The sequence below is a fragment of the Colobus angolensis genome, unplaced genomic scaffold (genome assembly GCF_000951035.1).
Source record: "Colobus angolensis palliatus isolate OR3802 unplaced genomic scaffold, Cang.pa_1.0 Scaffold163, whole genome shotgun sequence".
NCBI lineage: Eukaryota > Metazoa > Chordata > Mammalia > Primates > Cercopithecidae > Colobus > Colobus angolensis.
The window spans coordinates 1,902,580-1,914,026 of NW_012114744.1; the positions used below are offsets into that span (position 1 = coordinate 1,902,580).

At 41.3% G+C, this 11,447-nt stretch overlaps 1 protein-coding gene across 2 annotated transcripts in view; it reads left to right on the forward strand.

Moving 5' to 3' along the window:
* CAV1 (caveolin 1, caveolae protein, 22kDa) overlaps positions 1 to 11,447 on the forward strand; it is a 55,720-nt gene that overhangs the window by 20,641 nt on the left and 23,632 nt on the right. The window contains exons 1-2 of one of the 2 annotated variants that reach the window (XM_011937368.1): positions 18 to 138; positions 275 to 439. In XM_011937368.1, coding sequence (XP_011792758.1) covers positions 338 to 439 — 102 coding nt within the window. In that variant the 5' untranslated portion in view covers positions 18 to 138; positions 275 to 337. Of the gene's footprint in view, positions 1 to 17; positions 139 to 274; positions 440 to 11,447 lie in introns of those variants that run through there. The other variant, XM_011937367.1, reaches the window with a different exon arrangement.

Below are 11,447 nucleotides of genomic sequence, written 5' to 3' on the forward strand. Positions count from 1 at the left end.
CCTGACCCCTGGCGGCGGGCGGGGGAGGCAGGCGCGCCCTGCAGAGTACGGAGGGGTGTGGTGTCCTCTGCCAGATCCTCTTAAAAAGCTGGCTGCGCGCAGGCGGTTTCTGTGCACGGAGCCTTAGTTGTCGGAGCGGTTAGTTCGATTTCGAGCTCGAGGTTTCCCCCGCCGCCAGGCTGACTTCTGATCGCTTGTTTTTCTTTTTGCGTTTTTCCTCCCACCGCCGTTGCCGCCCTCCCCCTCGTGGCCGTCCGCCCTCCGCCCTCTGCAGGGACATCTCTACACCGTTCCCATCCGGGAACAGGGCAACATCTACAAGCCCAACAACAAGGCCATGGCAGACGAGCTGAGCGAGAAGCAAGTGTACGACGCGCACACCAAGGAGATCGACCTGGTCAACCGCGACCCTAAACACCTCAACGACGACGTGGTCAAGGTAAGCCAAGGCGACCAACAGGGAAGGGCCGGGACAGCTCTCCTCTGGCAGTTAGCTCGTGCATCCTTCTTTAGCATTGCCGTGCATGCGCCTCCCACCCCGCCCCCTACACACACACACACACACACACACACACACACACACACAGTTTTGTGGGTTTGATGTGTGGGAGCTCCTGCAGTCGGCAGAAATGTAACATCTCCCTTCCCCCATCTCCTCCAATAATTAGTTAAGCTGAAATTCAGCTAAAGTGAGTTTTGTAGAAGTTCCTATAACTACGCTTTTATCCTAGCAAATGAACGTATTGACCTCAGCAACAGACGGCCCATACTCCTTGGGACGGTGAGATGGTTCCTATCCATTCCCAGGTTGAAAGTCTAGTGACAGGTCCCCGCTGCACGTGGCATGAAGACAGTAAGATAATTGTGTCAGGTCTTGTGCTGAGGATGAGTCAGAATACAACATAGGCATGTTCCCCCAACTAAAACGATGGGAAGTGATTTTCTTAAAAATACTACAGTGGATGGAAATGCCTAGGACTAAAGACAAAGAAAATACGTACTTATATACATATGAAAGTTACTTTAACTATTCTAACAAGTCACTTGTGCACAACTAAGCAAATTTACAAAACCAAAACAATGTATGCCTCTTGGTTTTTTCTATCTATGGACATCTGCACTTAGATGTGGAAAGTTGCCTCTAGTAGACCTGGGTCAGCCTGCCCTGAGCTAATGGCACATTCAGGTTGGAGTTCCTTTTCATACTTTCAGGATGTGCTTGGTGAGATTAAAAATAAAGGGACTGGGTTATTGGCCAGACTTAGATCTGACTCAGTGGTCAGTTTTAAATTATCATTGTTATTCGATTTTGACCCTTTTAGCCAATCTAGTGGGAGGAATTTATTGTCTAAACACATCTGGATTGGGATATCATGGGCTGGAGCCATCCTTGGCAGAGGGTTTTCTCTGAGAAGTGGAGGGCTAAGGAAAAATCCTGGCTCAGAGATTGGAGTGTGAAGATCTAGTCCTACATAGCCCCCAGCAATCAATGAGGTGGATGAGCAATTTCCACCCACCACGCCTGCTGTCTGGATGGGAAGAGCTATAGTTCGCAAACTGTTTACATTCATGAATAATATATTTCAAAAGGGGAAACAATTTAATCTGTAACTGGAAGGGAAAAAAAAACTGTCAGAATTGACTCTCTTGGCTTCCTGGAGTAGGAAAAAGGAAAATTGGAGCATTTGCAGCTTTTTTTGACTAGCTGGATTATGGAATATTTAAAAGCAACAGCAACAAAAGTACCTTATAAACTAGAAAATAGAATTGCTAAAAAACTATTTACTAAAAACATTACCATAAAGGGAGAGGATATTTGTGTTTTCCCCCACCCCCACCCTTCTCATGTAGCTTTGAACAAGAAGGAGAGTTGCCAGGAAAAGAGGCAGATTTCAGAGAGGGCTGGCTTCTCTGGATCCTCCCTGTTGTTCCACTGCACCGTGAGTGAGATTCCCTGGAGCAAGCGAACCTCCTGGGATGAGTCAGAGAGGCCAACAGAGTGGATGTGGGTCTCCACACATAGCATGACTAAGTTGAGAAAGAAAGGCCCCACTGGGAAAAGAGACTTCAACACAGATGGAAAAAAAACATAACAGGCTTGGAGGAAATAGCAGTTTACAAAACAGCATTTCAAAGAGCAAGTGTGGGGATCCTCAAATTAAAGAAATTAAAAGAAAAAGCGAGAGCAAGCTCCTGCTAGCCTACAGAAACCAAATCCTGACTACTTGCTCATAGAACTGTGAGCAAAACAAGACAGTCAAACCGAAAAATCCACCTAGAAAAGAATTTGGCAGTCTCACTCAGATGCCTGGTCTAGAGGGGGCTTCAGAGAATGCCCTACAGAGAGACACCAAAACTACAAATGCAAATTCTGCCCAGAGAGTGCCTGGCCGATGAACACGGGCCTATCTACATCTTACGGAGACTCCTATTTTATAAATATGTGTCCTCAAGTCCAAGCACAAACAAAATGACAGAAACAGGGATGATTCCCAGTTTCCATGACAGTAAATAATAAATTTCCCTAAATTTTACTTTTGATAACATAGACTTTTGTAATTTTTTTTTTAATTTTTTTATTTTTTTGAGATGGAGTCTCACTCTGTCACCCAGGCTGGAGTGCAGTGGCATGATCTTGGATCACTGCAACCTCCACCTCCCAGGTTCAAGCAATTCTGTCTCAGCCTCCTGAGTAGCTGGGACTACAGGTGCACACCACCATGCCGGGTTAATATTTATATTTTTAGTGGAGACGGGGTTTCACCATGTTGGCCAGGCTGATCTTGAACTCCTGACCTCAAGTGATCCACTGGTCTCAGCCTCCCAAAGTGCTGGGATTACAGGCGTGAACCACTGCACCTGGCCAACAACATAGACTTCTTAAAAAAATCATGACAATAATTTTGGGTGCTTCTTAAAAGCACCCAAAGCTTTACTGCTAATGCATGGTAGCTTAAAACTTCACATAATAAGAAAGAAACAGTGGCCAATGGGATCTACTGTTAAAGGTACCCAATCAAGTAAGGAAAAGTTAGTCCTGAAAGCAAGGAGCCCTGTAAAAGCTGCTCTGTTCAATATGGTAATCACTAGCCATTTGTGTTTCCATTTAAATTTCAAGTAATTAATATCAAATAAAATTTAAAATTCAGTTCCTTAGTCACACTAGCCACACTGTGAGTATGCAACAGGTAAAGCTAGTGGCACAGACATAGAACATTTCCATCAGCACAGAAATCTCTATGCTGCCCATTGCCACGTTAAAGAAAACAATAATAAAACTCTAGGGAAGAAATGAAACCCTAGTGTAAAAGTATGAAGAACAGGATAGTATATCTGCATAGTAACTTTCAGTAGTCCCAGAAAACAGCTGAATTTCCATTTTTTCCTCCCAGGAAACAGCTATTTAGGGAGAGGAAAGAAAACTCATGTATGGCATTAATTTATATTTCAAGAAGGTGCAGCATTATCACCTATTTTACTAGTAATAATGGCATACATTATAGTATACAATCCAGTTCCAATAAAATTAATTTCTCACCTTACTAAAAGCTCGCTGCTCCACATTATGAGACAATTTACCCAAATACAGACATTTACCCAAAAATATTAAGTAGCTTGTGAATACTTCTTAAAATTTCCTTTAATTAAAATGGTCACAAACTCAAACCCTTCATTCTCCCTCTGAGATTTCTGTGTCTCCTTCTTTTGTTTGCATTGTTATTCACATGTTTATTATGTACTTATTTTGATTTTCTACATAAATAAAATAGCTTCAAATCTATAATTCTGATAAAACTAGCCATCAAATAATTTGTTTATTAAACCCATGCAAATGCTAGATTAGATGGTTTGCTATGTAATTCCTACAATAAATCCTAGCAATCACAAAGACGATTACAGTTGGTGAGACAACATGCATACAGGTAAAAAGTTTTTTTAAAAAAAATACATACATACAACCAAAATATAGTAAGTCACTGCTACATGGAAACTGATTGGTCCTTTTTCCCTTTTTTTTTTTTTTGCCTTGACTGCCAGGAAGCAGATTCAAATCTATAGCTGAATTTTAAGTTTCATTAATTCATGTTCCTTATTCTCTCCCACATATAGTTTTGTATTTTCACTTTTCCTTTTAACTGGCATACAGTCTTATGTAGTCCCTACTGTAAGCCTTCTCATCATTTTGGAAATAGACCAAATATAATACATATGATAAGAAATCAAAAGTAAATACAGTAGTGTTGAATATTGCATAACAAAAAGGTTTTTAAATAGGGAATGGTATCAATATGAAGTGTTAGGGAGACCCAGTCATGGAAAGGATAGCAGGGTCAGAGAAGGAGGATGTGTTGCAGATGGTTTAATGGAGAATGGTATGAAGGAGGTACGGTTTGAGTTGGGTCATGGAGGGCAGATGGATTGCAAATGGCTGGGGCAAAAGCACAGGAAGGCATTCCAAATGAGCCAGACATGGAGACAAGAATGTCTCCTATAGGGGAGTTTTAGTAGCTCAGTCAGACTGGGATTTGAGATTTCATGTGGCAGACTGGTAGGTGATAAAGGTGAAAAGACTGATCGTAGTAAAATGCAGAGTCTCTAAATCCAGCACTCGTGATAAGTTTGGACATCATCATGTCAGCAGTGGGCAGCCATGAATGACTGCAAGCATTGGTATGGTGTAATGAAGGTGACCTTTTTGTAAAATGACTCTGGTGAAGGTACAGAAGGTAATGAAAAGTAGCCAGTCTAGTTGAGCAGAAAAGAGTTCAGATGTAATTGCATCATGGTCCGGGTGTGAAATGAGGACAATGCAAAGTGGCATTGGGGATCGAAGCATATATGCACAAAATGACAGAATTTTAGAATTGGAAAGGATCATCATGGTTACCAGACTGGCCTCCAATTCCTCTTTTGTAATATTAATAGAAATTAAGGGTTAACAAGTTTAAAATGTTATCCATCTTTTTACATAGTTACTGCCCAAAATGAATATTTTGAAATGTATCATTAAGGAAGAATAGATAAGATTATGTGATTCAGCATGGAGTATTGTCATGAGAGGAAAAATGTGTTTAGATGATTCTGATAGCACTGAGACAAATCAGGACATCTGAAAGGAGGTCTTTGCTGAAAAACAGAAATATGCATTCATAACTTGCTTTTCTAAAATTGGAATGTAATGATTCTTAAATATGCACAGACACAAATTTTTCTTTAACAGTCAAGAAAATGCAAGCACATGATAATCAGATCAGTTCTGGTATCAATACAATGGCTTAATGCCTCCGTGATCCCTTTCAACTAGAAAGCATTCTAGAGCAATTGATGATTAATATCAGAATAACAGTCACTTATAAAATTATTGTTTATTTGATATACGTCTAATCAAAACATAAAATTTAAAAGATCAGACTGTGTCAAAGCACTTAGCACCATGTTAATATCTTTTTCTGTTTGCATTAGTATTAGTTTTGTTTGTATGTTTGTTTAGGAGATAGCTTCACAAGTTGGTGATTGATATTCTACCATGTATGAAGTCATGCATGGAATTCAGAACCCTCAGCTTGTAAAACTGTATTATGATCATCTTTAGTGGGAAATTGTTCTCAGAATACTGAGCAAAGGATGATACTAAAATGGTGGCTATTATTCCTTCTTAAGCATATGAAATGCTTTCAAGTTCAGCCCAAAATTATACACATTTTAAATGCTTACTAAAAGAGCCTTTTCCCTCCTCCATCTATTAACTGCAATCAAAAAAAACTTTGGTTTTAACTGTATATGATTTCACATTATTTATTAAAATTTAAGGCAAGGTACACCAAGTACCCTTGAATTATGAAAAGCTTCATGATGTGGGACATTCTTTCAATTAACGGCAGGGTTGGCTACACTTTTAAGGGGTTGAAAGTAGGAACAGCTGCAATAGTGAGCAGCATCTGGAAAGTCCAGTAATTTGAAAAACCACCTGTTTATGTATCCTGCCCACTCAAGTTCATAAAATAACAGACACTTCATATTCCAAATGAAACTGCTTTTTAGTTTGCCCTACTTTTAAACATAATTCTCTATGATGGAATGACCAGAAAGAGCTGGTCCCTAGGAAGACAAGGCTATGTGCACTCACCTGTGAAGTTGGACCTTCCATGACCCCTCCTGGCTGTGAGGAAAGTTCAGGGCTGCTGTCTTCACACAAAGATGGTTTATTCCAAGATACACACACTCTTCTTCCACACCCTGGAGACCTTGCATATTTATTATCTTCTTTACCATAATCTGAGGCCCTAGAGAAAAAGATTTGCAAACTGTACTTCTTTTAAAACAACTTTCTAAAAAAGACGCCCTCAGCCCCTAGAAGTTAGGCCTAACACATAGATGCTCAGAGGCAACCTGTTGTAGTGAAAGAGGATTGTGCCAAGATTAGAAAAAATGTATTTGCAACTTTTGTAACTTTCTTCTCTAAAACTTGAATGTGGTGATTCTAAAGTAGAGACTGATACAAAATTATTTTTCTTTAGCAGTAAGAGAAAAGGCATGCATGAAGTAACCAGATCAGGTGTGGTTTCAGCATAATGGCCTAATGCTTTCATGATCTCTTTCAATTAGGAAGCATTCTAGTCCCACTGGACACCAAGGAGGAAGAAGGGATCGAAGATATCAGGCTCACAGATTTATCTTCCTCAGTAGTCCCCGAGATTTGAGCTCATACATAGGGAGCAAAATTGTTTGTCTAAAAGCAGTTAATCAATGCCCCAAAAAAGGCCGGGTGCAGTGACTCACTCCTGTAATCCCAGCACTTTGGGAGGCCAAGATGGGTGGATCATGAGGTTAGGAGATCGAGATCATCCTGGCCAACATGGTGAAACCCCTTCTCTACTGAAAATACAAAAATTAGTTGGGTGTAGTGGCACATGTTTGCAATCCCAGCTACTTGGGAGGCTGAGGCAGGAGAATGGCTTGAACCCAGGAGGCCAAGAGTGCAGTGAGCCGAGATCGTGCCACTGCACTTCAGCCTGGCGACAGAGCAAGACTCCGTCTCAAAAAATAAAACAAAATAAAATGAATGCCCCAAAAATATTTTGGGCAAACTATTTTGTGTTTCTTTGCTTTATTTATTTATTTATTTATTTATTTATTTCGAGACAAAATCTTGCTCTGTTGCCCAGGCTGGAGTGCAGTGGCACAATCACGGTACACTGTAGCCTCGACCTCCTGGGCTCAAGCAACTCCTGAGTAACTGGGACCACAGGGATGTGCCACAATTCCCGGCTGATTGTTTTAGCCAGGATATAAATGCTGCCCACATAGAGTTTGTAGGTATCTCCTTGACTTTCTTTATGCAGATTCCTTCACAAACTTTTGCTGGATTCCTTTACCAAATTCTACTGTATGTTAAAATCTTATATCTTTATATCTTTGGTCAAAACAGCACCTCATTTATAAATCTTCAAATTGTTTCTGGAAAAATAAACAAGGCAAAATAGGAACATATATTTTTAGGCAATTTGCTTCTGTTTTGGTCTCATAAAAAAATTGTAATTAACTTGTAGAAAATTCTTCAATTCCTCTCTAGTATCCTCTCCTCACATATTGGCTCTCAACTTCTAATCCTCCTGTCGAAACATTGATTTGGAGGCCAAGGTGGGTGGATCACCTGAGGTCAGGAGTTTGAGACTAGCCTGGTCAACATGGTGAAACCCTGTCTCTACTAAAAATACAAAAGATTAGCCAGGCATGGTGGCATGCACCTGTAGTCCCAGCTACTTTGGTGGCTGAGGCACGAGAATTGCTTGAACCCGGGAGGCAGAAGTTACAGTGTGCCAAGATTGCGCCACTGCACTCCCACCTGGGCAATAGAGTGAGACTCCATCACAAAAAAGTAAAAATAAAAATTGAAATTTGCAGCCTTTTTAAAACCCCATAGCCTCTTTATAAACCCGAAAGAACTATCAAATTTGACTAGGTGCCAAAAGAATCAGATGAATGTTTACAAATGCAGATTCTTGGGCCCACCTGATATATTAAATTAGAATATCTAGAGGTGGAGCCTGAGTGTCTGTATTTTTCAGAGTTTCAAATGATCATTCTTCAAATGATTACACTGTGAACTCAGATTTAGAAATGACTGTACCCAAGGTTGGCTTAAAGGTATACACTCTGGTTGATTCTACCTGAAGAGAGCAAATAAAATACACAGCAAAGTTGTAGATGTTTTCCCTGCCAGTAGAATACTTGCAGGTTAGACCATTTAAAACTCGGCCAGAGAGTTTTGAAACACCACAGAAGGCTCCCAAATCAACTTGCTCAATGGTTCTCCATCCCTTCAGGCTACTTGGGCTTAAAGCCAACTGCAAGCTTAGAGCCTCCGGGTGACCTAGGAATGGGGTGACCATATGTCCTAGGTTGTCTCATACAGACTAGCCAGCACTACTCAGCCCCAAGTAATAGCATCCAGGCATGCTCAGAAATGTCCCATTTGGAAGAAGAAAACAATATTGTCACAAATGAATTGGCAATAGCCTGTCTCTGATTCCTATACCTGGAATCCACTGGAAGTCCCTATTCACACTATTTTCTAGCAGACTAGGCAAAATTTCTACATTCCAGGCATGTCAGGCCTTTCCCTGACTCCTTTCTCTAATGTCACCCATCTGCTGCCTTTTATCACAGCCATCAAACTGCACCCTAACTTAAAAGAGGATCCCTTATGTTCCAATCTACTCAACCCTCAGACCTTTCTTTCTCTGAAACACAGGTTTAATGAAACTGACATCCTTCCATCACATATTTTCTCAGCTACTCAGTAAAAGATGTAAATGTTTAAAATAGTTTAAACTATTTTTCAGTTAGTCCAGGAAACATAAAGTGGCATGCTTGCACATAAACCATTGTTTAGGGTGGGGGAAGTGTTTTTAATTTTGCCTTAAAGGAAATCTGCATGATCCACAGGCTATGCAACTACCAAGGGAATTAGTTGGTAGAACAGAATTACACCTGCACGGAATACAAATTTCCTGCCTTTCATGGGAACTATGTTGGTGTTTCAGATATGAAATACGTCTGGTTTTCTTTATTGAGCCTTGAGAAGATATCTCTTTTTGGTCATTATTTCATGGCAGGGGAAGTACATATTCCTAAAGACACAACCGAGTTTCCCTTTAACCATCATTAGTTGTACTGACCATTAAGAACCAGAAGATTTTACTTTCAAAGAGACTTAAGTTTTGATGTTGTACATATGTGCTTAATATTCTATCTCATAGCAATTTAAAGGTGACGTTTTAAAAAACTACATTCAATTTATAAACTTCTGCTCCCAGCAAGGATGTTGTGATGACTCTATGTGAAAAGGTAAGTTGTGTCTAGATATGGCAGTGGGTCATCTCATGCATGGTGCAGATGTCAAACACAACTACATTTTCTTATTTGCAATGACTAATGAAAAGAAGCTGAGCCCAAGCAGTGAGAAAGGAAGAGATTGGGAGGACAAAAAGCAAAGGAAAAGAAAGTAACATGAGCACCCTTCTCCCCGTCCTGCCACCTGCTTCATGCTGGACTGGGCTGCGATATCTCATATCCCAGCTCCACAACTCCCAACAACCATTTCTGTGCATGGTGCTTCCATGTGTGATGACCCAATCAGGCTCAGGCATGGACTGAGTAGTTAAATTATAGCCCTTGTCCCCAAAGAGTTTAGGGTTTAGTGGGGAAACAGACACGTAAACAAACCTGAGTGAGGTCATGTAACCAAAGGACAGGCCACAGTCAAGCACAAAGAAGAGAGTTCTCAGCGGTCTCCAAAGCCGAATGTATGTTCACCAGGAACAGGGTCCCAGCAGAGGGAGCTGCAGGAGCAACCAGAGCCTTGAGGGATCCTGGCCTGTTCTGGGCACCAGTAGTGGATCAGTGTGGCCAGAGCCAGGGATAATAGCAGAAGCCAGATCAGCAGAGCCTTCCTTGTCCAGCAAAGGCATTTGTCTCTTTGTAGGCCACAGTGACTCACAAAGGGCTTTTTAGGCCAGAAAAAAAGGCCATTAAAAAGGGAGTCATGTCTCTTGTTGGTCCTTATTTCATGGCAGGGGAAGTACATATTCCTAAAGACACAACCATTTCCTCTTAATCATCATTAGCTGTGCTGGCAATTAAAAAACCAAAAGTTTTTACTTTCAAGAAGACTTAAATAACTTTTGAGGGTGTATGTATGTGCTTAATATTCTGTCTCACAGCAATTTAAAAGCGAAGTTTTGAAAAGCTGCATTCTGCATTCAGCAGAACTATATCTGATGAGATAGCCCCTTTAAAGGGCTGTCGGTGCAATGGGGCAAACAAAGGGGTTTGTGCAAGTGGGAGTGAGACAGGAGATGGGGTGCTTCTTCCAGCACTTCCTATAGGCTGACTGGGTGACAAAGATCATTTTACTGACAGCTCCAATGGCCCTATGAGATGGATACTATTATTATCACCATCATATTCCTTTTGTAGGAAAGGAAACTCAGGCTTAGCAGATTGCCAGAATAACACAGGCACGAAGTGGTAGAGTTAGGGTTTGAACCCAGGTAGTGAAACTCCAAAGCCCGATTCTTAACCACTGTCCTCCAGTGCCTCTCTGTAATAAGTCATGATCCCAGAAACCACTGGTGTGGCCACAGTATGGAAAGAGATGACGGTGTCCTCACACTAGGTGAGCAGCTTATGGCGATTCCAGATATGATCTCTGTTGGGAGTGACAGGTCTGAGCTTCTAGGCTCAGACCCTAGATCTTGGCAGGTCGTTTGAGGAAGGAGAAGGACCAATGTAAAACCCCAGGCTTCAAGGAATGTGGATGCTGGACAGGGAGGATTAAGCCCCAAAGACCAGAAATGGGTACAAAGGACAGGCGTGGCCAGAGTAGAACTTCCAGTGACTAGAAATAGAACAAGACACATTGCAGTGGTGGCTAAGGTTGAATCACTTAAGTCTTTAAAGTGCCCCTGATCACCCAAGTTGGCCAGAGCCCCTGGGGTGGGCTGATCCTGTCTGGATATACGGGGAGGGGTAAGCACCAGGAAAGGAAGCAGGTCCTGACAGGTACTTTGCACTAAACAGCTCCTTTTAAGGTTCTCAATTTGCCCACTCAATTTCTACAGACATTTGTGGGACCACACCAATACATTGTAAAAGCAGGAAACAATTGAGAAAAACCTGAGTTTTATGTTGGTAGGAGAAATGCCTATGGAATATGGCAAATCGTTTCTCTGAGACTTCCTCCCTAGTAATTACATATTTGTTCTCAAAAACAAATGCCAGAAGGAAGAAACAGATTTAATAGTGCATTTTACAAGGCACCATTAGTCTCTAAGAAGAACAATTAAAATGTCTCAGCCACTTTGGGAGGTGGAGACGGGCGGATCACGAGGTCAGGAGATCGAGACCATCCTGGCTAACACGGTGAAACCCCATCTCTACTA